The sequence below is a fragment of the Podarcis bocagei genome (genome assembly GCF_964188305.1).
Source record: "Podarcis bocagei genome assembly, chromosome: 1".
Taxonomy (NCBI): domain Eukaryota; kingdom Metazoa; phylum Chordata; class Lepidosauria; order Squamata; family Lacertidae; genus Podarcis; species Podarcis bocagei.
The window spans coordinates 17,560,770-17,587,377 of record NC_138125.1 but is presented as its reverse complement, the minus strand read 5'-3'; the positions used below and the strand labels follow the sequence as shown (position 1 = coordinate 17,587,377).

Genomic DNA, 26,608 nt, shown 5'->3' with positions numbered 1-26,608 from the left:
GCACTGCTTTTGCCCAAGGTGGGGTTTGAACCCACAACCCTGAGATTAAAAGTCTCATGCTGGGCTATGTCAGAGCACTGTGGCTGGAGCTCTCCTACTCTCAGTGGTCAAACAGGAGAAGCAATGGGATTGCAACCACCACCTTTCCTGTGGATGAAGTTTGTGGTTTGCCCTTTGCCCTTACCCCCGCCCTCAAAAATAATAGATTCAAAAGTGACTCGACTGCGTTCTGGGGAAGGTGAGGCCTATACATTTGAGCGGACTCACCTGGCACACATTTACAACATCAGGGCCAGCCCAAGACAGTTTGGCACCTGAGGCGAACCACAAAATGGTGGCCTTCCCTCCAGGGAAGAAGGGGCGAGTGAAGATCTACATCAGGAACAAGGGGGGGGGGGGGATGAAATAAAGATATACATTGGGAACTGGGGTTGGAGGAGAGACCACCAGCAGCTCCTATTCACCAAGAGGTTGTTGTAGATAGAGGTGGCATGAGAGGCAGGGGAGAGCTGAGGCGGTGACAGGTCTGGCCTCCAAGGAGCACAACAACAGCTGTTGTTACTGCAGCAGGGGCAGTGGGTGATGTGTTCTTTGGAGGCTGGATCTGCTGCCCCATGGATCCTGTCGCTTGAGGCAGTCACCTCACTTTGCCTCATGGGTGCGCTGGCCCTGCACACCATGGGTAGGCAAACTAAGGCCTGGGGGCCAGATCTGGCCCAACAGCCTTCTCAATCCGGCCTGCGGACAGTCTAGGAACCAGCATGTTTTTACATGAGTCGAATGTGTGCTTTTATTTAAAATGCATCTCTGAGTTAGTTGTAGGGCATAGGAATTCGTTCATCCCCCCCCCATATAGTTTGGCCTCCCCACAAGGTCTGAGGGACAGTGGACTGGCCCCCTGCTGAAAAGGTTTGCTGACCCTTGCTGCACACCATACATTTAAAGCACTACGCTTCATAGTGTTACAATTCTCAGAGTTCTGGATTTACGTATAAGCTAAACAAGCTATAGCGTAGGGCCTTGTTCTCTTGCGGGGGCCCCAAAAAATTAAAGGGGGAACCCCCTCCCGGGTGTACATTTCCAAAATATAAGATAAAAAACAAAATAAAACCTACATGCAGCAACAATGTTGTGTGTTGTGTAGGCTCCTATGATGTAAGTAATGGGCCTCTCCTGCTAGCCTGCTCTCTAAAATATCACTGGTTTGCTCATTTCCATATGGCATATATTCAACACAAAAAACAGCGAAAATTTGTTGTTGACAAAGGACAGCTGGACATATGAAGGGCCCCATTAGCTCCAGTAGCTTAGGGCCTCATCAAACCTAAATCTGGCCCTGCTCAGAGTAGTCCAACAATCAACCTCTCTTCCAAGGGAGCTCTGAGAATTGTAGTTCTGTGAGGGGTCTAGGGGGTCTCCTCACAACTCTCACCACGCTGAACAAACTACAGCTCCCAGAGATCTTTGGGGGAAGGCAGGACTGTTTAAAGCGTTGTCATCGGTGCTTTAAATGGATAGTGTAAAATGTGGCCTTGATCCTTGCCCAATTTGTAGCAGACATAGTCGCAGGGGCTGGAACAAAATGAAACTGTCCAGACTTGTTCTTTTTACTGTTGCCAGGAGGTGTAATGTTGCTACGTTTATAACACTGAGTATTTTTTTTTTTTTTTGCATGCTGTTGTATTTACCATATGTTGCTTTTTCGTTATTGCCGTTATTATGAAATGATTCTTGCAACTGTTAGTTTTTACAGTTATGATATATTCCATCCAAGACAGTTAGCTCAGTTGGTTGGAGTGTGGTGCTGATAACGCCAAGGTCATAGGTTCAATTCCAGACACGCATTCCTGCTTTGCAGCAAGTTAAAGTACCCCAGGGTCCCTTCCAACTCTACAATTCTGCGATTCTCGTTGCCGTAAGTCACTTTTTAGGCAAAAGGTGGCATACAAATAAAGTGGTTGTGCTGATGAACTAAAGCTGCTTGAGCAGTAAGTGGCAATCGCCCAGGGAGTCTCTGTTTCCTGTTACTGGTATGAGAGCATTGTCTTTAACCTTTGCATTCTCCTGCTCTATTCATGCAAGTAGCAAAGTCCCATTTAATGTTGGCAAAACAGGTTGCCCTGATACAGCAGGTCTAAGCCAGGCATAGGCAAACTTGGCCCTCCAGATGTTTTGGGACTACAGTTCCCATCATCCCTGACCACTGGTCCCATTAGCTAGGGATCATGGGAGTTGTAGTCCCAAAACATCTGGAGGGCCAAGTTTGCCTATGTCTGGTCTAAGCGATAACTTGTCAGGTACAAAAAGTCTTAGAGTGGCTAGATTGATGGAAGCAATACGAGTCATGTGGAGATGTTTGTGGATCTTGTAAATAATAATAATAAAGCTGCTAACAAGAAGTTGATAAATACGGTATGTCCCTGGCCTGCAAATACCAAAGATTCATGGAGAACATTCATACCTCCCCTTTCTCCTAACTTCCCAGGAGCTGTATAACTCAAACTATCTGCACATCATCCAGGGTTCACCCACACGGTATCCTTCGGGTATTGTTGGACTACAACTTCCATCATCCTTGGCTACTGGCCATACTGATTGGGGCTGATGGGATCTGGAGTCCGACAGCACTGGGAGAGCACCCCCCACTCTGTTTATATGCCATAAAAACAACTATAGGTGCCAGAGGCTGAGCCTGTGAACTTGTACATGCTGTGGCATGAAATCGCCTCCTGAGAAAATTTAAAGAGGCGTAGAGAATTTCAATTTCGAAAATGAACCTAAGAAGACTTCTTCTTTTTACTCTGGAATGTGCTATTATTATTTTTTAGTAACAATATATGGCAGAAAGTAGAAGAAAGCCATCACTGAGTTAGTTTTCTATATTCTAGCCAATGAGGGAAATGAAATTATGGACTTCAGAAATGCGGGGGGGGGGGGAGCGATATGCAATTCAATGCTGTACATGTCTACCTAGAAGCAATTCCCATTGGGTTCAACAAGGCTTGTTTACCGGTAAGGTGGTTCTGGGGTTGCACCAAACCAGTCTTTCAAACTTACCCACTTGAGGTGAAAAGCAGAAAAGAAAAAGAAAAGAAAAAACCTAATTCCAAAGGCAACGAGATACGTGTGAGAGATAAACTTTCACTTTGTGTTTTGACAGCTAAGGGAAACGCTTTCAAATTCTGGTCTGGAGAAAACGTAATTGGCTTCACTTGTTAGTCTTCAAAGCACTTTGATGGTAACATGGCCTGCTGCAATGCACAGGGCTCACATGCGCACAGAATGGCTTATGGATTGCAGCTCAGGTCTCTGAAGTTGAGCATGGAGTGGGGTTTAACTTAACAAGCTATCAGAGGCAGCAGAAACCTACGGTAATAAAAGTGATATTGATTGGAGGGAAACAGAAGACTGTTCCGAGGTTGTATTTCTTAACTTGGGTTGCTGACAAAAATAAAACAATAGATATGGGGGGGGGGCATGTGGACAGTACCAAAATGTTTTCCACCCCGCCTCTCTCACACACATTTCACTGGAGAATTGTTGAGTCACCCAGATACTTCAAGGCATTGGTATACTTAGATGATGCAATTCAGGTCTGGTTCTAGCACACAGCAATCTTAGACAGCTGAGGCATTGTGCGAAATTAAAAATGGCCACCATTTGGTGCCTATGGGAGCATTGTGGAAACTGCCACCAGCAGGTAAGTTTACCAGAAGTAACTGACATAGAAGTGGACTCACCAGAGGATACTTTATCACTTCCCCGCTCAATGAGGAGCCAGTCCTGACTTAATTAGGTTAAGTCCTGATTTATTTGCGGCCTGTCCACCAATTTTGCTGCCCTCAGGGTAGCTTGACTTCAGGGGATAAGCAAGGATTCATTGGAGCTTTGGAGGCCATGTCAGGCTCAAAAGCCCTAGGTTAGGACTGGGCAATCTGTGGGCCTCCCAGGTGCAGCTAGACTGCAACATGCATTATTCTTGGCCAGGCTTGATGTGGTTGATGGGAGCTGGAGTCCAACAACATCTGGAGGGTCACAGGTTCCTCAACTCTGCCCCAGAAACTCTAAACCTGCTGCTGCCTGCAATGCAATGCAGTGACTTCTCAAGAAAATAAAAAGAGTTTGCTGGATTTGACCAACAGCCTATCTGGACCAGCATCCTGCTCTCACAGTGGCCAGCCAGAAGCCCACAAGCAAGACCTGAGGGCTGTTGCACCTTCTGAACTTGTGATTCCCAGCACTTGGCATTCAGAGGTTTACTGCCATTGAAAGCCTTCCCGCAACACAAGACAACTCTCTACGAAGAGAGAAAGATTCTCGAAGCACACACTTACTTTACCAGCTAAGGTGACTTTCCAAATAGCTGGCCCTTGCTTGCTTCAGTGGCAGCTGTCACCAACAGGCACTTACATAGGTTTAGTATTTCCTGCCGGTGCCTAATGTTATCGTTCTGATCTACATCATACTTGTGCAAAGGTTAATGATTCTTACATCCATCCTCGTTGTGCGAGACATTTGGCAGTAAAAACCTCTGACACCAATTGGCTGAGCTGGTCTAGTGGCTCTGAATGTTCAGTTGCCTAAGGAGCAAAGCAGTCTGCATAGCAAGCGGCGAAGAGAAATGGTCATTTGGGATTGTGTTAAAACCCAAGGGTGGACCTTGGCAATATGGCACCTTGTGCGAGACCAAATTTGATGCTGCCCACCCTCATGCCGCCTTCCCAAAGCCGGATAAGGGAGGTGCTGGGCTTTGGGAAGGAGGTGTAAGGGCTCTGGTAGGGGCCTAGAGCCCTCCCTTCTTCCCAAATCTGGGCACACATTAACTAAGTTTTGGGAAGAGGCAGGAGGACTCTAGGATCCTTCCAGACCCCTCATGCCACCTTCCCAAAGCAAGCGCTTACTAGGCCTTGAGAAGGAGGAAGACTTATGGTCTCTGTGTGTGGTTTGGGAGCGGCACAGCCAGGGAAAAAACAATGCTGTCCAGGGTTGTAAAGACTGCAGAGAGAATAATTGGGTGCACTCTTCCCACCTTGGATCAAATCTATGCTTCCAGGTGCCATAAGAAAGCTGCAGAGATAGCACAGGATAGTGAGCACCCAGGAAATGATCTCTTTCAGATTCTGCCTTCTGGAAGAAGGTACAGGGTCATAAAGACTAGGACTAGCCGCCTGAGAAACAGTTTTTATCCAAATGCGATTTTGGTTTTAACAGTGTGAGGAGTCTCTAGGAATGCGGGTGCTGCTGTGGTCTAAACTACTGAGCCTCATGGGCTTTCCGATCGGAAGGTTGGCGGTTCGAATCCCCACGATGGGGGTGAGCTCCTGTTGCTCGGTCCCAGCTCCAGCCAACCTAGCACGTCAAAGTGCAAGTAGATAAATAGGTACCACTCCGGTGGGAAGATACACAGCATGTCCTTGCACTGCTCTGGTTCGCCGGAAGTGGCTTAGTCATGCTGGCCACATGACCCAGAAGCTGTACGCCGGCTCCCTCGGCCAATAAAGCCAGATGAGCACCGCAACCCCAGAGTCGGTCACAAATGGACCTAATGGTCAGGGGTCCCTTTACCTTTACCTAAGGAGTCTATGGGACGTAGGTGGCGCTGTGGGTAAAACCTCAGCGCCTAGGACTTGCCGATCGTCGGGTCGGCAGTCGAATCCCCGCAGCGGGGTGCGCTCCTGTTGCTCAGTCCCAGCGCCTGCCAACCTAGCAGTTCGAAAGCACCCCTGGGTGCAAGTAGGTAAATAGGGACCACTTACTAGCGGGAAGGTAAACGGCGTTTCTGTGTGCTGTGCTGGCTCACCACGTGACCCGGAAGTGTCTTCGGACAGCGCTGGCCCCCAGCCTCTTAAGCGAGATGGGCGCGCAACCCCAGAGTCGGACTGGCCCGTACGGGCAGGGGTACCTTTACCTTTACCTTTTAAGGAGTCTATATTGTATTTAAAAATGGGGTATCAGAGTTTTTAGGGGGCTAACCAGGCTGGGATAGCAGGCTTGTTGGTTTTTGAATGTCTTATGTAGATTTTTCAATTTCGTTGTTCTGTATGGGACAATGACAATAAAGATAATTGTATTGTATTGTATTGTATTGTATTGTATTGTATTGTATTGTATTGTATTGTATTGTATTGTACTGGAAGGTGCCCCCTCAGCTCAGCACCCTGTGAGGGGGAGCCAGTTACACTGCCCTAAATGTGCCTTTGTAGAACTTCACACAGGAGCAGGCTGACTCGGAAGAGGTCTAGAAACTGGTGCACTGTAAGTCTAAGTGGGAGTGGGTTAAGGCAGATGGTTCTGCCTGCTGGAAGGATTTGCTGAAGCTCGTCTTTTGGTCTCCCTAACTCTGTGATTCTGTCATGACACGCAGCTACACATTCAATATTTCTAGTATTATCTATTGAATTTGTACTCTCCCCTTCAAGCCAAAGGTTCCCAGATGTAAGCAAGTGATAATATTTATCTTCTGGCTGTGAGGAGTTTTCACTTGCTGACTTCTGCAAATCGAGAGGCTGTTAGAAGTACAAGAGCAGATCAGGCTGTGCTGCAGATTCCCTCTGTGAACCCCCCCCCAACTCCCATCACTTGGCGCCATAACAGAACTTTGCCCATAGTGGCTAAACCAAAAATTAAATATCTCACTAGTTAACAGTGCCAGCATTCCGTGCCAATGCATAATGTAATGCTGAAGCCCTTAGAGGCTGACCATCTCTCCCCCCCCCACCCCCCCAAAAAATAATCCAGCTTCATCCAGCTTTGTTTTGTAGGAGCACTAGGTAATTAAATTGCAGCTGGTTTTTATTTATTGTAAATGCCTCGTCTGACTTGGCTAGGAGAGCAAAGTGTCTGTACCTCTGAATTATCCATCTGTACGGCTGCATTCTGCTTCTTAAAAATGGTCTGTTATTGCAGATCCGAACATTAAATATTTAGAGGCCTAGAAGTTCTTGCATTTGTTATACTTTGGGCTGGGTTTTGGAGGGTGGAACAGGCATGGTTCAATAGATGCTTGAGAAGCTTCTCTCTCCCCCCCCCCTTTCCATATTTTAAGTCCCAGGCAGGCATCAAAGAATAGGATGTTCATCATTCCTTTGTGGGCCATACTCACTTGGGTGGATAGGCTTGATTTTAACGCAGCTATGTAAAGCGTTGTTGCAGATCAAAGTGAGCAAGAACAATTCCAGGAATAAATATGTATAGGGTACAAGGCAGGAAAAACCCAGCTGCCTTCTCACTTCAGCAGTTAAGGGCCTTGTTAGAGTGAAACATAATGTATGCCTCAGACTGTACTTTCATTGCACTCAAAGGACTATGTGGGGGTTTTTTTTTGCACTTGTTTGTAGACACGGTTTGGGGCTGTGCGCTTTCGAGTCAGCTGTAATTAGTGGGGTGTGTGTGTGTGTGGTATTTATTTATTTATTTATTATAAAGCATCGTCAATGCAAACATATACAGCCAACCTACATAAATGCAGATCCTTTTTTAAAAAAGAAAAAGTTTGTGATTAGTTTAGCCTCACTCCCAAGCTCCGAGAATGCACACTCAGTCTTGTGAACACAACTCCGCAGCCTGGCAAGTCTCTAATAATTAGGCACAGTCTGCTTCAGCAGGTATTCTGGCAGCTGGGGAGGAAAACAGCACGCTGGCATTTCAGCAAGCAGTTTCCCCTGTACTCGTGGCTAATTTCTGAGGATTTCCCAATTCTCTCCCCACCAAAGTGATCGTTAGGGCTGCAGTTCAAAAGGACCAGGTGTGATACAGGAGGTCTGCACACTTCCTCCACCAACAAGCAGAATTGCTGCACAGAGATGTACATGCCTCTGTGTCTGTTCATAGAATCTTCTTACACCAGTTTCTGAGTTTCGCCCACACACTGCTGATTTCATTCGTTCTTTCTCCTCTAACACCATTGGACAAAAGCAAATGAAAATGCAAAGAATCCCAGTTTTCAAAATGAGGGAGCTCAGCAGACACTTGTGATGTCATTTGCTTAAAGAATTTTGCTTTTTTTTAAAAAAAAACCAGTATGAGCTGACCTGATCCCTGCCTCCTGGACTACAGTAATGTGCTGATTTTTCTTCTCTCTGAATTTCGCAACACAATTATTGGCTTCAAAACATAACATGCATTTTAAATGTGCTTTTGAGACCATATAAAAACATTTTTTTCTTTTATTAATTTCATAACGTTTATATGTCTCGTGGTTTGCTTTTAAAAAACCTCAAAGCTGTTTACAAGTAAGTGAAATGATGAAATTATCAATAAAGACAATTGTAAACAACTGATTTTAAACATTAAAAATAATTAAAAACCTAATTAAAACACATGTCAATATTCTACATATCTAGGTAGGCTTGCTGGAAAAAAACCTAATTAAAACACTAAGCTAAAAACCTGATTAAAACATGTCAATATTCTACATATCTAGGTAGGTTTGCTGGAAGAAAAATGTTTGTATCTGGTGCTGAAAAGAGTACAAGGAGCTGTCTGATGTCAAAAGGCAGGGAGTTTCAAAGTATGTGGTCTGCTACAATAAAATACCAATTTCCTACCAATGTGGAACTCAGAGAAGTATCATGATTGAGAAGGCTGGGGGCAGAAGCCATACCTTCAGAGAACCTTGCAAATACCAATTGTATGGGAGATTTCTACAAGAGGGGAGTTCCAAAAGCTAGCACTGCCAGTATCTTCTTTCCCTGAAGTTGCCACCCAGAAACAGTGCATGACTTTTTTTTTTAAAAAATATGCTTTTATTAAAGTGTTTTTAGTGTTACAAAACAAACAGGGAAAGGTACACATCTACTGTCTGCACTTTCAATTCATATCCTTTTTCAGTTTGTTTATATTTAGTGAGAGATGCTTTTGTCATAGACTTCTTGCGGTTGGCTTCCATCAGAGCGGTGGGGAGGCGGGGCGGGAAATCCCCTGGCTGCAGGACTGTTTGAGTTCACAGTGGCTTCCAGGGAATTGCTGGAGCGACAGCTATTGCTAGGAATGCCTTGTGTGTTCTACAGGGATCTGTCCAGGGTCCTGAACTACTGCAAACTAGCCTGCCCTGCAGCTGTTGGCAGCACTCCTGCAGGTTCCCAGCCTGAAAGCCAACCGTGGTAGATTTGGGGGTTTAGCCTTCCAAAGATCCATTTTGGACCAAACTCAAGACTTACCAGAGTCTGCTGTTGGTTTAAAAGTGTTTCAAGACTGGGAATTTCTAGGAAGGTTGCCAAACTGAGTGCAGACATCATCATCATCATTAATAATAATAATAATAATAATAATAATAATAATAATAATAATAATAAAATTATACCCCGCCCATCTGGCTGGGCTTCCCCAGCCACTCTGGGTGGCTTCCAAAAAAATATTAAAATACAGTAATGCATCAAACATTAAAAGCTTCCCTAAAGAGGGCTGCCTTCAGATGTCTTCTAAAAGTCTGGTAGTTGTTCTCTTTGACATCTGGTGGGAGGGCGTTCCACAGGGTGGGTGCCACTACCGAGAAGGCCCTCTGCCTGGTTCCCTGTAACTTGGCTTCTCGCAGTGAGGGAACCACCAGAAGGCCCTCGGTGCTGGACCTCAGTGTACGGGTAGAACGATGGGGGTGGAGACGCTCCTTCAGATATACTGGATGGAGGTCGTTTAGGGCTTTAAAGGACAGCACCAACACTGATTGATTTATAATGAATGTACTACTTCAGAGAAGGGCTTGAAGAATCCACAGGTAGGGTTGCCAACCCTTGACATGAAAAATTATAGCACCTGGGAGGTACCAAGGTTGTTGATGAAGCCAGCGGAAAGAGACTATGATTTCTGGCAGAACCAAGACCAGACTGGTGCAAAATCTGCCTAATTACCAGTGGTATATGTTTTGAACTCCAGCTCCCATCAGCCTTGGTCATTGGGTCCATGCTGGCTGGGGCTGGTGGAAGTTGTAGTTCAAAGTACCTGAAGGACACCAGGCTGGGAAAGGATGAAGCCAACGATTCAGTTATTGGTAGGAAAGAGATATCAAAGACAGAAGAAAATAACGACTCGAATTTCAGATTCAAGTGTGCTATAAACATTTATGAAGTCTTGTATTTGGTTCAAGCTCCAAGGGCTGATAGAACTTAAATATATATCATGTGGTCAATACTGAAGCTAGCATTCCAATCTAATATGGACAGCTGTGTGCATGTTTTATTTTAAGAAATAAACCAAGAGATACAAAACAGCTTTGGTGGTAGATTGCAAAATAATTTCTGTTGGTGGAAAATCATGCAAAATGTAACAGTAATCCATTAACTTCATTTTTCTATAAGTATGCCTGTACCCCTGTGTACAAAAATATTTTTTGCGTTTGTATTCAAATAACTTTCACTTGGAGTAGACTCATTGAAATTAATAGCCATGGCTAACTTGGGTCTGTTCATTTCCATGGGTCTACTCTGAGTAAAAGTTGGGTGAATACATCCCATGATATCCACAAATATAATATTTTTATCTGTGCAATAAATGACCTTACTCTTATGCTGTACATTGTCTGATATATTGAATAAAGCCTCTGGTCTCTGGACAGAGTATTATCTTTTTATTTTATTTAAGACATTTTTATACCACTTAATTATTCAAATTTCTAAGTTCAATGGAGGCTAGTTCATTAGGGCAAATGAGGCTGTGCCACACCAACCTCAGTCTGTCTCCTGCCAGCCCCTGACCTGCCAACCTTCTAATTTCAATCAATCCAAGGAACTGCCCTGCGTGTTTGCTTCCTCCTCCTCCTTTGTCTCAATGTTGCCCCTTATAGAACTCATCAGGGAGGAGGATGGGAACAAATTTAGAACAGGTTGGCTCCATCCATCATTTGCTCTGGCTCCACTCACTATTTGGGCTCCCTACTTTCTGCCCCACACATCCCAACAGACACCAGCCACCCCTGCCTGAGTGGTGTACATAAAAGCAATCCATAATAAATGGGCCATTAAAACAACAGAAATGTATCATAAAATCCTATTTCATGCAGCAGAGTCAGCAAGAGCCCAAGTTTACCATTGAAGCCTGTTTGCATCATATATAGTCACAAATCTATTTAAGTATTCTTAGGCAAGACACTGCCTTTTACACACTTCCGAATAAGTGCTACTCAACCTCTGCTGAGAAACTATTGTCCTTCCTATTCTTCACACAATGATGAGTCACTTCTATGTCTATTTTTGAATGACAAATGGAATACTTCTGATTGACTCTCTACCATACAACAAGTCCATGGTATCATCTGACTCTTAATAGCATACAATCCTGTTTTGCATGATGTATGTACCAAGGACTTCAGTCTTGCATACCTGAGCAACTGCTACAATAGATACCAAAACACAAGAAATGAACTTTGATTCCAGCATGCATTCATGATATTCTAACACCTTGTAACTTCAAAAATCCCTTACTGATTTTTTAAATGTCTAAAGATAAATCATCACACAGTGAGTCTAGAATGATTTGTAATATATCTTTCATTTTCCTGCAGTTTTGCCCTGCTTTTTCTGGATAAACTTTCCCCTACATTCCAGAATCTCGCCTTGGGTATAATGAAGTTCTGGCTTCAACCTTATTGACTCTGCTCCTTAAATAATATTTTTTCAGAGCGCTGAATGGTTAAGCTAGGAAGTAATCATCACTTGTTTGAAATAAGGAATGTATTTGCCATCGTGGCAATTTCACCTCCTGTTTTGCCTTATTAATCTGGTAACTTTAATTACTGGGATACAAATATCCCAGGAAAGTGATCAGATAATAGTTGTACTCTGAGTGAAGCACCAATGTGAAATTTAATTAGTCTAGTCCAGTTCCTTCATGATGAAAGTCATGCCCAAGAGCCTCAGATATGTTGACTCAAATAGATCATCCCACCCATCTCTATTATCTATATAGCACCTTTAGATTTTCATCCATCATTTGGACTGGCAGCAGAAATCCACCAGAAGCAGGGAGTAGAATGGCATATCCTAGGCCTGGTTCCCCCAACCTGGTTCCCCAACCTGGATTCCCACCATTCTTTACCCTAACCTCTGACCTTGGCCATGGCCAATTCCTCTTTACTTGGAATCTCCTAGTCTCTAGGCTCATCTAGACTTCCTTTTGTGCAGCGCTTTCCAGATACAGCTCCACACTTTAAAACTGTGGGTCCGAATGGGTTTTCTTTGTCCCCAGTGCTTTGTCCATGGAAAACCTGGTTGCTGTTTGCTCTGATTCAGTGGTAAAACACAGGTTTTCTGAAGAATGGCAGATGAAGATGATGGACTATATGGAACTTGCCGAACTGACTGGGAGACTCCGAGACCAGAGAGAAGAGACGGTGGAAGAAGACTGGAAGAAGTTTAAAGAATATTTGAAAAAATATGTTAATATTTAAATCTTAGAATAGCTTTGGAAGTGGATATAGGCTGTAGGGTTAGAAGTAGAAGATAGTGTATTTTAAAACGGTATTATCTGTATGTTATAAAATGTGAAGATTTTTATGGTTAAAGTAAGAGTGATAAAAAATGGTTAGAAATTATGATATATGTAACCGCTAAAGATGAGGTAAAATGAAAATCAGATAGGGGGGATTTGGGGAAGCCCACCTAACAATGTTTAGAAAAAATAAGGACGAGACAAGAATTTGTTTGTATTGTTTGTTTTTCTGTTTGTGTTGTTTATTTGTGTTATAAAATGGATATTATTTTGGAAACACAAACATACACAGGTTTTCCTGGGGAATGCGCTGTAGTAGTGGTGGTGGTGGTGGTGATGGAGAAACCGCTTGGAAACATGGAACAGATGTAAGTTTGGATGAGCCCTGTGTTAATGCAAAGGAAAACGGAAGGAAGCACTTTAAAAAATAGACTGATGCAGCATAAAATGTCAAGCTTCATTTATTCTTTCTACTGTACCACCAGTGCACACAGAACTACCCGGGACAGGTTGGGGTTGTGCAGAGTTGTTAAGGCAGCAGAGAGCATTGTTGGCTGCCCACTCTCCACCTTAGAGCAGATTTATGCCACAAGGTGCCATAGGAAGGCACTGGACATAGTAAAAGATCCATCGCATCCTGGTCACTGTCTCTTCGAGCTCCTGCCATCGGGACGGAGATACAGGACGATGAAGACAAGAACAAGCCGTCTTAAGAACAGCTTCTTCTCCAGAGCGATCTTGGCCCTGAATGGGAAGCCTGGACTTTGAAAGTCATCTAATCTTCCTTGCTGTATTATACTGTATTGTTTTAATTAGTGTTTTTATAGTTGTTTTGATTTTGTGTGGAGTGCCCTACCTGGGTGGATGGAGCAGCCAAGTAATTTCGTTGTCCCCGAGAGGGGGCAATGACAATAAAGATATTATTATTATTATTATTATTATTATTATTATTATTATTATTATTATTATTATTATTATTAACATAGGACATCAGTCAATGAAATAGTTGTGTGTGCACAAGGATTAGTGTTAGGAAATCCATCATTAGGAAAGGCATTGAAACTAAAACTGCTAATATCATAATCTATGGTGGGACTGCATTTGGGATATTGTCTACAGCTCTGGTGACCTCGCCTTGAAAAGGATATTGCAGAGTTGGAAAAGGGTCAGGAAAACACAGCCAACATGATCAAGAGGGTGTCATGGCTCCCCTATGGCAAAAGCTTGCAGTGCTTGTAATTATGCATGACATGGAGAAAGCAGATAGAGAAAAGTTTTTCTCCCTCTCCCATGACATTAGAACTTCTGGACATCATCCCTGACCACTGGCTATGCTGCCACTGGCTGACGGGAGCTGAGAGTCCAAAACTACCTATTGAGGGCACCAACTTGGTGAATTCAGTCCATCCTAAACTGAAACAAAGTAAAATTTTGGTATGGCAAGGGGCTCATCATCCCCTTGAGTTTGTGGCATAAACCAGATTTAAAATGTAAAGCTTTTTTTTTTTTTTTAAAAAAAGAAATAGTTATGAATAACTAAAATACCCAAGACAGTTAGGAATAAGAAAATGTGGTACTGACAAAGAAAATACCAAGGCTTCCTCTCTGTGGTGCTGCTCAGTTCTTCTACCTGTACCAATCTTTGATGGCATATAATCATTCTCCTGACCCACTCTCCAGCAAAGAGATTATGATATACAGGATTACATCACAGTATTGAAGCACTGCTTCTTGCTGAGAAGGTTTGATGTGAAGAAGAATTCTGACCCAGCAGTTGTTCCGGCTGCCATGGAAGCAGACAATGGAACCCTGCCCCTTTCACTGGGCGAGTGCTGAGATCACACATTTTGCTTCTTTAGAAGAACCAAGCCCATATGACTCAGGCTGAATCCATCCCTGAGCGCATTTCTCTGGGAGTGAGTCCTACTAAATTCAACATTACTAGAGTTTCCTGAATAGACATACCTAGGATTAGGCTGTTTGGGCTTTTGCAAACTTTGCTCACTTTTTAGACTATTTGCTACTTGCTCGTTCATTTGCACTGTTCATTCATCTTATTCTCTGAATTGCCTCCACTTTCGCACAGCAATTTCATGGCATAACAACATCTGATTGGCTATGTAGCTTTTGCAAAATCAAATCATTAAGTGCAGGACCCCAGATTCAGTGGGATCACTCTTGCAACTAATCCAGGAAGGAGAAGGAAGGAAAGTAGAAGCCAAGTGAAACAAGGGTGAATGTTGAAGATTGGAAAAGAGATGAATCTCAGTATCCATGGGACTTACTTCTGAGTAGACAGGTTTATGAATGTGCTGTAAAACTGCTACAGTAAACCTCAACATTGAAACCAAAGAATATTAATCAGAGCTCTGCTATTTATTGTTCCCATCTGGCTTCTCCCATCTCCACATCTGTACAAAGATCTGTCTTGGAGTTCATGGTCCATCATCTATCTTTCAATTTTCTACAGTGGGAGCACCTTTCCAGTATTACTACCTTTTAGTAAATATAAATGGAGAGTTTAATGAACCCTTAATAAACCACTCACATCAGCATGCACTCTCTCTGTTTTCCTTTTAAAGCTGGGAATCTGTATAGATGTCGCTGAAACTCTCTCATGACGAGAGGAAATTATCTCAATTTTTACTTGTGATGATTTTATGGGTAGCTGAGCTATAGCAGGGACAGTCAACGTGGAGTCCTCCAGAAGTTGTTGCTGAACTATGGCTCCCACAATCTCTGGCTGAGCTGATTGGAATTTTAATCCGGCAGTTTCTGAAGGCCACCATGTTGGCAAACCTCCTGAGCTACAGGAGAATGATGTGATTCGCACAGGTGGTTGTGATGTTGTGATGTATATGTAAATGATATTGTGCAAATATCAGCGTAATTACAGTAAACTAGTATGCGACAGCATGTATTATGTGAAATGTGTAGGTAAGTATATCAGGTAAATTAAAATAAGTGTTAGGCTGAGGTGATAATGTTGAGAGGGAGTGGTAGAGAGGGGTTGGAAGATTGTGGCAGGGTTAGTGAGATCATAGAATCATATCGTTGGAAGGTACCACGAGAATCATATCTAGTTCTGTTGTTCCTGATTAGCTAGTACTGTGGACCCCCTGTTTTTCAAAAGCCAATCCATGGACCCCTTACTTTTGAAAATGTTGTTATCTCTATGGTAGTTTTTTGTTATGTGAATGGTGTCACAGTCCCCTTGGGTGGGTTATGTGGACCCCCTGGGGTCTGAGGACCATCAGTTGGGGACCACTAATTGAGTCCAATCCCCTGCAATGCAGGAATCTTTCAACCAACATGTGGCTCAAACCCACGACCCTGAGATTAAGAGTCTCATGCTCTACCAACTGAGCTATCCCATCAATATTGAAGATTGTGGGGCTCTCGGGCCCACCACCAGTGGTAAGGAGGATGTTGACTCTGAGTAGCGTGCCCAGGCACCATTCGTGAGGAACTCACTGGTGTCACTCTTGGTAATTAGGAGGTCCATTTCTACCGAAGGAAGTCCAAGATGAACCTGTCCCTCTGGAGTGGCGAGTCATGGCTGCACTCAGTATGAGGCCAACCAACACCTCCATGTTCAGGATGTTTCCACCTGCCAACACCCTTAGCTGCAGTGGCCTGAGCACCGAAAGCTCATCCAGGCCAACAGGATCTTGCTGAGGCTTCCTCAGCATCTTTGTGGTAGCCTCTCCCTCCTGCCTGGACCTCCTGATTATGAAGAGTGATGTGGGTGAGTGTTATAAATGGAAATGCGTTGCTTAAAACAATATATTAGAAGAGCGCCACGCAACCCAGATGTGATAACTGTAGGTTGTGCTCGTGTTGGGACAGCACCAGAGGCAAAGAAACCCAAGTATCTATATACAAAACTGCCTTTTAAGCCAAGATGGCAAAAATAAAGAGAGCTAGTTGCATATCTAGAAGCAGGATGCTCTTTCAGATTTTCAGGAGACAGAGAAGCCTGTCCCCTCCTCCAGCAAGGTTTAAAAAGCCCAGCCCTTGCATACACTCAAGATGAAATGGCCCCAAAAGGAAAAAAATAAAGCATATTTTTAGGGAGTGTATTGCATTTACTTATGAGTGTATTGCCTCATAAAACTACAGTGGTACCTCGGGTTAAGAACTTAATTCGTTCTGGAGGTCTGTTCTTAACCTGAAACTGTTCTTAACTTGAAGCACCACTTTAGCTAATGGGGCTTTCCGCTGTTGCCGCGCCATCGGAGCACAATTTCTGTTCTCATCCTGAAGTAAAGTTCTTAACCCAAGGTACTAGTTCTGGGTTAGCGGAGTCTGTAACCTGAAGTGTCTGTAACCCGAGGTACCACTGTATAGCTATTTGCACCGGATGTCAGACAGCCTGTTTTCTGCAGGAAAGGGGACCTGTGCCTTTGGCATGCATGCGGAGTATATCAGTCCACTTTATTACTTTAAGAACAGATTGCAATTGTCTCCTTCTTGCTGCCATGATGCAACCCTGATGTATTGCTGTTGTGGTTTGGTTTTTTGTTAAAAAAATTGTTTTATCATGTAGTATATATTTCCATGTTGTGTCCTGCTCTAGGATTGAGTTTAATGATGAGTAGAAGATGCCTAAATAAATGAAAATGTAGAAGCAGTCAGTTGAACAGAAAAAGAGGTACCTTTGACTAGTTAAAGCAGCAGTAGCCAACAAGGTGCTCTCTAGTCATTGTTGGACTACAACTCCCAGCATTCATAGCTACTGGCTATGTTAGCTGGGGCTTGGAATCTGTGTTGGCTGCTCCTGAAACCAGTGTTTGAAGTTCTGGGGCTACAAAGCCTGCTTAGCTTTCTGTGGTGCTGCTTTGCCCCAGAATACCTTCTGTTATGATGTTATTGTTTTGTTTGGGGGAAACGCATTTTCTTTCAACCCCACTTTCCCATTTGCAAAAGGGACAGATCAGTGACCATATCTTACGGTATGTGATTGCAGAAAAATGTACAGCTCTGAAAATTTGGGCCCTTCTTGAGCTAATGCCCAACAGAGTCGGGGGGGGGAGTTGCATGACAAAATCATTGAGCTGTGGCAGAAGCAAGAATTAACTTACATTGAATTCACAATTTGGTGGCTTTTCTGGCTGAATAATGAGGACTGGAGCATAATTCTGTTGACAATATTTCCCTTCGCTTGAAAAGGCCCGGCCAACCCATCTCTTCCCATTCCTTCAACCTCATAAGTCAAGGGAGCTCTGAATATTGCCAGAACGGTGACTCCCATCATCCCTGTGCACTGGTCATGCTGGCTGGGGCTGGTGGGAGTTGGAATCCAACAACATAGCAGGTTGCAGGTTATCCAACCCTGTTCTGTATGGTATGGAAATACTGAAAGGAAGTGTAAAATCTTCCGCAGTTAGGCATTCCTAGAGGCAATATCCTAGACGTGGGATTTGATTCAGTGTTGTTCATTCCCTGACTGGTGGAATTTGATAACTAGTAGGCAACATGCACAACGACGGGTGAATAATGCAATCCTTCCCCAAAATGGTGCCACCCAGATGTTGTTGGACTACAGCTCCCATCATCCTCAACCATTGGCTATGCTGGTTGGAGCTGAAGGGCCACAGGTTGCCTTAAATCAACGGAGGACACAGAGGAGGACCCTTCGCTCAAAGCAGTAGCAAAGCTCTTCACAGGAAGGGAAGTAAATACTTTTGGACTACACAGACTCTTCCCATCACCATGTATTTGTAGACCACTAATGAACCATAACGAACCTCCAGGCTAGTCCCTGATGGCCATGAGGCCAAGCAGTAATGAATGAGAAATGAAAGAAAGCTACCAGTGTCGAGGGCGTGTTCAGAAGCAGTGTCTTCGTGAATACTAATCCTGCCTGCACTTCCCCCAGCTAAGATCCAGCTAAAAGAACCCATTCAGTTTTCCTCTTTCCCCCGTTTGTGTTCGTCTACCTTTTCATCAGAATCCACAGAGCATTGCAACTTTCTGACACTTTTTAATAACTTTGTGGCTGCCCTTTTTGACACCAATGAGTTTGAAAGCTGTATTCTGTTGGTTCTACTGATGGCAATGGCTCACTGGAAACTGTAGGAAAGACTCCTGATAAACCCCAGATCTTTAAACAGAAATGGAGAACCTGTTGGACTCCAAATCCCATCAGCCCCAGCCAGCACTGCGAATGGCCAGGAATGATAGGTACCATAGTCCAACAATAGTTGGAGAGCCACAGGTTCTCCATCCCTGACTCAGAAAACATTTGGATGGTAATATTAACCTTGTCAAAACACAGGGAGGATGTAACATAGCTCCAAATCCCACTGTATTGCATACAATCCAAATCCTATGCATATTTACTTTGAAGAAAGTCCCATGGACTTCAGTGAAGCTTATTTCCAAGTGTGGACAAGATCATTCACACTTAATTGTGCGCTGTACAAAAACAAGTTGTAATTGGTTCAATAAGAAATCTATGGCTTTTCCTTCCTTCCTTTCTTTTTTAATGCCTTGCAACGACATACAGAAACGAAACCTCCCAAGCAACACTCAAAACATGAGCTCGGAAACTTGCACATTTTCCAAATGCCATCTCCCCTTTGATTGAAAGCAGGGGGTTGATGCTAAGAAGAAACTTCTACAGGCAGACAACATTTTGAACACAGAAGAAATGACTCAAAACAAAACCCCAGCTAGAAAATAAACGTAAAACAAAAAAAACCCAAACACCAATATTACACCATTTACACTGAAACAAACAACAGGCAATTGGATGCTTTGATGCAAAGTTGATTCCCACCCAGCCCCTCAACTGACAGCTCTCTCTTCCTCTTCTTTCCCTGTGAATTACTTGATCTGGCTTTTTCTCACTGAGCAGAGGAAGCATGCTCTGGCAATAGACCCAAGTGGTGGCTACTGCGTTTCTTTAATTGACTGTATCGCCTCCTATTTTATCTGGTAATGGAAACATAGCATTGTGCAGACAGAGGCTCCTTCTGAAATAGACATCTTTGCAAAAGGCTCTCAACAACCACCCACCACCCCAGTTTCCTCCAGACCCCTGAGATTTCCAAAACCAAGCAATCGAATCTACTTCCAGATAGCCAAAGCACCCCAAATAAAGAAATGAACGGTCTTCAATCAGTGTAAGACCCAGCAGATCGCCTGCCTTATAACGAGTAGTGCAGGAGGGGGTGGGAAGGGAGGGGAGGGGAAGAAGAAAGAAAGAAAGAAAGAAAGAAAGAAAGAAAGAAAGAAAGAAAGAAGGAAGAAAGAAGGGGAGACCCCCAAACTGGTTGACTTACCTTATTTTCTCCATCTCTGCCGCAGAGGCCTACAAGAAATCAAACAAACAAGGTGCAAGTGAATGGAAAGGGAGCAGCAGCGTTCACTCGGCAGATTTATGCATAGTTCAGGCTATCCAAAAAGGCTGGCTGGCAGGCTTGGCTGGCTGCTGCCGCCGGCTCCCGTTTACCGAGCCCCGGCCAGACCCGGACCCCAGATCTGCATGGGAGCAGCAGGGGTGCACGTTGACTGGTGAACTCGCGAAGAACGCAGCAGCAGCGGCGGAGGCAGCAGCAGCAGCGAACACGCTGCAGAAAGGCTGGCGAGCTCCCCAGGAGACATGGGCAACACGGAATGACTCAGTTTGTAGCGCCCAGGCGATGAAGGCAGAGGAGGAGGAGAAGGTGGAAGGAGAACCAGTAACAGGTTACTGTGCCGAGCGGGTTCCGCAGGAGAGAAAGTTGAAATCGAGGGGTGGCCCCGTCCAACAGGAGCCGAGGGAGGGAGGGAGGCAGGCAGGCAGGCGCGCACCAACGTGGCACATAGACGCTGCCACGATCTCCAGTTTCTCTCCTCCCTCGCCCTCCCCCCTCCCCCCCAAAAAACCCCCACACCACCTTGGAGTTTTTAATTCATCACGTTTCCCCGAGATCTCGGCAGATGGAGCGCGCGCACGCAGCTCGAGCGAGAGTTTCAGGGATCGCGTTAGGGGTTTTTTTTGTGTGTGTGTCCCCCACCCACCCTATAATTCATGGTCTTAATTCATCTCTCTCGCATTCCGCCTTGCCCTTTAAGATCCACGCCGGGGTCCCTTTGATCCGCACCGGCAAGAGGGTGGGGGGAAAGTTTCAGGCGGACTCCTTTTTTTAACCCCTGTTCCGCCAGACCCGGCCAAGGAAGACACCCCTATCCAACAGCGCTTGACTCTTTGGGATCCTGCTTAACCATTTGCTTCCTGAGATCTGCCCAGATGAAGCCACCGGGATGGTGCGGGGGGGTGGGGGGAGGACGGATTCTGTTGCAGCTTTTACCATACTAGTGTGTCCTTCCTTCCTATCTATCTATCTATCTATCTATCTATCTATCTATCTATCTATCTATCTATCTATCTATCTATCTATCTATCCCTGCATCGTTTCATTTCTTTTGAATTCTTTCCCCTTTCAATGTATGGCATGCAACCATTTTATTCACCCTCGACACAATTCTCTCCAATATTTTGAGCTGTCAGGCTTCTTTTGGCTCCGCCTGCCCTTCACACACATCTAGAGTGGGTGGGCGGGCTCTTCTGCTTTCCCCCTTCCATCCCAGTTTTGTGAATTAGAGGATGAAAGCGCCAGGGCGAGTCGGGGAACCCGACATTTCAAAAGTATATTCCCATCCTTTTTTTAGTCCCAGAAGACCTGTCGTTTCAAAGCCTCTTGTTTTAGATAGTCCTAAAGCACATTTCTCCCCTACCAAACACAAAAATTAAAAACAAACAAACTCGGAAATGCTGTTTAAAGGTGCTAGGAATTGTAGCTCTGGGGGGTGGGGTGGACTACAGTTCCCAGAATTCTGGGCGGGGTGTGTGCTTTAAATGTATGGTATGTACTTAGCCTGTGCAACAGATGTTGGTTAGGTAAGAAAAGGAAAAAGGAAGCATGATCAGAACAGCAAAAATGAAAATCTACACAGTGGCGTTTGTGTTCTTCAATTGCCAACAGATCCCCATTTCTCTCTCCCCCCCCCCCCCCGCGTCCTTCCTGTTTTTTCTCTGGCCCAGTCACTTATGATCTCATGATGTGGAAGTCCTTTCCTCACGTCCATTGTTGCCTTGGCAATGCCTTGCAAAATGCACCGAGAGGCAAACCGAGCCCATTGATTGAACGGTTCCCCCACACCAATTCATTAACATACAATATTGCAGCGCACAAGATGAGACGACTTTTCTGAACGCCCCCCTGCTGGTTCCGATCCTGGGAGTCCTAAATGCCAAATGATAATCGCCAGTGTCCACTCTATGCAAGTGGAATCTCCAAAAATGGATGGGCTGGTGCGCTGGGGGAAGGAGGGTGTCCTTCTGTGCTCCACAAAACAACAGTCCTGTGCTGATGATGCAGCGCAACCCTGAATTCTCATCCTTTCACTAATGTAGAAGACAGAATCACGGCCCCACTCTGCACTGGCAAACACCTTTCCTAAGCTGCTGTGTAGAGCTAAAAGGAGGACGGCAATGAGGAAGGGGAAGAGCTTATAAGGACATGGAACTCCGCTATGTGCTTCATATCAGGGTAGTGCATAGAGTATGGAACTTGCTCCCACAGGAGGCAATGCTGTCCACCAACTTGGGTGGCTTTAAGAGAGGATTAGATAAGAGAAATTAATGGAGGATAAAGCTCTCAATGGCTAACAGCCACAATAGCTATGTTCTACCTCCACATTCAGAGGCAGTAATGCTTCTAAACACCAGTTGCTGGAAACTGGGGGAGAGGAAGAAGAAGAAGAGTTTGGATTTGATATTCCACTTTATCACTACCTGAAGGAGTCTCCAAGCGGCTGACATTCTCCTTTCCCTTCCTCCCCCACAACAAACACGCTGTGAGGTGAGTGGGGCTGAGGGACTTCAAAGAAGTGTGACTGGCCCAAGGTCACCCAGCAGCTGCATGTGGAGGAGCGGGGAAGCGAACCTGGTTCACCAGATTACGAGTCTACTTCTCTTAACCACTACACCACACTGGAGGAAGTGATCTAGGTCAGTGTTTCCCAAATTTGGGTCTCAAGCTGTTTTTGGATGACAATTCCCATCACCTCTGACCACTGGTCCTGCTAATTAGAATCATAGAATCATAGAATCATAGAGTTGGAAGAGACCACAAGGGCCATCGAGTCCAACCCCCTGCCAAGCAGGAAACACCATCAGAGCACTCCTGACATATGGTTGTCAAGCCTCTGCTTAAAGACCTCCAAAGTAGGAGACTCCACCACACTCCTTGGCAGCAAATTCCACTGTCGAACAGCTCTTACTGTCAGGAAGTTCTTCCTAATGTTTAGGTGGAATCTTCTTTCTTGTAGTTTGGATCCATTGCTCCGTGTCCGCTTCTCTGGAGCAGCAGAAAACAACCTTTCTCCCTCCTCTATGTGACATCCTTTTATATATTTGAACATGGCTATCATATCACCCCTTAACCTCTCCAGGCTAAACATGCCCAGCTCCCCTTGCCGTTCCTCATAAGGCATCGTTTCCAGGCCTTTGACCATTTTGGTTGCCCTCCTCTGGACACGTTCCAGTTTGTCAGTGTCCTTCTTGAATTGTGGTGCCCAGAACTGGACACAGTACTCCAGGTGAGGTCTGACCAGAGCAGAATACAGTGGCACTATTACTTCCCTTGATCTAGATGCTATACTCCTATTGATGAGGCCCAGAATTGCATTGGCTTTTTTAGCTGCCGCGTCACACTGTTGGCTCATGTCAAGTTTGTGGTCAACCAAGACTCCTAGATCCTTTTCACATGTACTGCTCTCAAGCCAGGTGTCCCCCATCTTGTATTTGTGCCTCTCATTTTTTTTCCCCAAGTGCAATACTTTACATTTCTCCCTGTTAAAATTCATCTTGTTTGTTTTGGCCCAGTTCTCTGATCTGTCAAGGTCGTTTTGAAGTGTGATCCTGTCCTCTGGGGTGTTAGCCACCCCTCCCAGTTTGGTGTCATCTGCAAATTTGATCAGGATGCCCTTGAGTCCATCATCCAAGTCGTTGATAAAGATGTTGAATAAGACCGGGCCCAAGACAGAACCCTGTGGCACCCCACTAGTCACTGTTCTCCAGGATGAAGAGGAACCATTGATGAGCACCCTTTGGGTTCGGTCAGTCAGCCAGTTACAAATCCACTGAGTGGTAGCATAGTCAAGACCGCATTTTACCAGCTTCTTTACAAGAATATCATGGGGCACCTTGTCAAATGCCTTACTGAAATCAAGGTAGGCTATATCCACTGAGTTCCCTTCATCTACCAGGCTTGTAATTCTGTCAAAAAACGAGATCAGGTTAGTCTGACATGACTTATTTTTCAGAAATCCATGCTGACTATTGGTGATCACAGCATTCCTTTCTAGGTGTTCACAGACTGTTTTCTTAATGATCTGCTCCAGAATCTTCCCTGGTATTGATGTCAGACTGACTGGGCGGTAATTATTTGGGTCCTCTCTTTTCCCCTTTTTGAAAATAGGGACAACATTTGCCCTCCTGCAGTCTGCCGGGACTTCGCCTGTTCTCCAGGAATTCTCAAAGATGACTGCCAGTGGTTCTGAGATCACATCTGCCAGTTCTTTTAATACTCTTGGATGCAGTTCATCTGGCCCTGGAGACTTGAATACATCTAAACTAGCCAAGTATTCTTGTACTATCTCCTTAGTTATTCTGGGCTGTGTTTCCTTTGCTGAATCATTTGCTCCAAATTCTTCAGGTCGGGCATTGTTTTCTTTATCGGAGAAGACTGAGGCAAAGAAGGCATCGAGGAGTTCAGCCCTTTCTGTGTCCCCTGTTTGCATTTCACCATCTTCTCCTCTGAGTGACCCCACTGTTTCTTTGTTCTTCCTTTTGCTACGAACATACCCATAAAAGCCTTTTTTGTTGCTTTTAACCTCTCTAGCAAGCCTGAGTTCATTCTGTGCTTTAGCTTTTCTGACTTTGTGTCTACACGTGCTGGCTATTTGTTTGAATTCCTCTTTGGTGGTTTCCCCCCTTTTCCATTTTTTGTACACATCCTTTTTTAATCTTAACTCAGTTAAAAGTTCTTTAGATAGCCACCCTGGCTTCTTTAGGCACCTTCCATGTTTCCGTCTCATTGGTATTGCCTGACGTTGTGCTTTTACTATCTCCCTCTTAACAAACTCCCAGCCATCATGAACTCCCTTTCCTTTTAGTATTACTGTCCATGGGATCTCACCCAGCGCTTCCCTAAGCTTTATGAAGTCGGCTTTCTTAAAGTCAAGAAATTGAGTCCTAGTATGCTTGGCTGCTCCTTTCCGCTGTATAGTAAACTTCAGAAGAGCATGATCACTCGCGCCTAATGATCCTTCCACTTCTACCCCACTAACCAGGTCATCAACATTGGTTAGGACCAGATCTAAAATGGCTGTTCCTCTTGTTGCTTCTCCCACTTTCTGGACAATGAAGTTGTCTGCAAGGCCAGTGAGGAATCTGTTTGACCTTATGCTCTTGGCTGAGTTTGACATCCAACAAATATCCGGGTAATTGAAGTCCCCCATTACTACTATCTCCCTTCCTTTTGCATGCTTGGCCATCTGTTCCAGGAAGGCATCATCTATGTCCTCCGTTTGGCTTGGGGATCTATAGTAAACTCCCACAATGAGGTCTCTGTTATTCTTCTCTCCCTTAATTTTGACCCAAATGCTCTCACTTTGGCTTTGAGGTTCTAAATCTTGGATCTCTTCACAGGTATACACATCCCTGACATATAACGCCACTCCTCCTCCTTTCTTGTCTGGTCTGTTTCTCTGAAATAGATTGTATCCCTCCATTATTACATTCCAATCATGGGACTTATCCCACCAGGTTTCAGTGATGCCTATTATGTCATATTTAGTTTGCTGTACCAAGAGCTCAAGCTCATCTTGTTTATTTCCCATGCTTTGCGCATTAGTGTACAGACATTGAAGTCCATTAATCATTCCCCCATGTCTCTTATTTAAGGATTTTTTCCTCCCACCACTAGGTCTGCGTGCTGTTTGCTCCAATTGCATGGACAGGTGGAGTCCCGTCAACCCCAGGTGACCCCCAAGCTGAATAATCCTTCTGTTGTGTTGGCAAGGCAGTCCTTTCCCCCTACCTGGCCAATCCCCTGGCAACACCCCCCCCCAGGTGGGATTGGGCGATTGGGTGAGGTAGGTGGAGACCTCCAAGTATCCATCCTGGGGAGAGCAAAGCCAGCCCGTATTACCAGGAGCACTGTGTGCGTCCATACAAAAGGCACCCCCCATTTGATGTGGGGAGCGGTTATTAGGGATGATAGGGGTTGTAGTCCGAAAACAGCTGGGGACCCAAGTTTGGGAAACACAGCTCTAGATGTTGTAGTCCAAATCCCAGGATCTGGAGGGCCACAGGTTCCTCATCCCTGGCATCAGTCAGTTCCAGGCTGGTGCTGGAGTAACATGAGTAGCTTCTCAGTGAGTCTTGTTTCTGGCTTGTTTTTCCTAAGCTAGCTCCATGGGTATGCACTTTGTCATACCTGACTAGAATGTACCTCCTTGGTCTCAAGGCAGTTGTCCAGAACAGGAGAACCAAGCTGGCAACATGACCAGGGATTTCGCAACTCACATGGTTGGTGAGTTGCATTTGTCATGGTATGCTCTGGCTGGAATGCCAATTGCTGGACCACGACAGCCTGACTACAGTGGTCCAGGCAATGGTAACCTCAAGACTTGATTACTGTCATGCATTTTAGGTGGGTCTGCCCTCACAAATGGTCTGGAAGCTGCAGAATGCCATGGCCAAACTGCTCGCAGGAACAGGTTACTAGAACCCTGCTACTCTGCTGCTGAGAGAAAGCTATGCTACTGGGCCAGGTTCAAGTTACTTGGATTAATTCACAAAGCTCTAAATAACTTGGGCCCAAAGTAAATTAAGGACCTTCTCATCCCTTATGTTCCATTTAAGTCAATAGAGCACTTCTGGTGATTCCTGCATGTCCCTGAGGTTCGATTCGCTTTCATGTGGCAGGTTCCGTGCCAAACAGGTAGAAGTTTGGCAGGAACTACAAATTCCTAGACCATAGAATTGTAGAATTCCCTCCTTCCCTCCAGACCTCTTTTGAAAACTTTTTTTGTTCAGATAGGCCTTTTGCAACATGATCTTTTTTCCTTTTAACCATTCGGTATTTATTGATGTTCTTAATTCTTTTAATGGGTGCTTTGTATGTTG

General features: G+C 44.8%; 1 protein-coding gene and 1 long non-coding RNA gene across 2 annotated transcripts in view; one reads left to right on the top strand and one right to left on the bottom strand.

The window, feature by feature from the left end:
• BEGAIN (brain enriched guanylate kinase associated) overlaps positions 1-26,608 on the bottom strand; it is a 194,037-nt gene that overhangs the window by 131,506 nt on the left and 35,923 nt on the right. Inside the window, exon 2 of the mRNA XM_081194994.1 lies at positions 19,710-19,738. Within this exon, the coding sequence (XP_081051120.1) occupies positions 19,710-19,738 (29 nt within the window). The remainder of the gene's footprint in view (positions 1-19,709; positions 19,739-26,608) is intronic.
• On the top strand, positions 14,184-14,775 carry LOC308588286. Its single transcript, XR_014008616.1, has 2 exons — positions 14,184-14,336; positions 14,507-14,775. It is a non-coding gene; the product is annotated as an uncharacterized lncRNA (long non-coding RNA).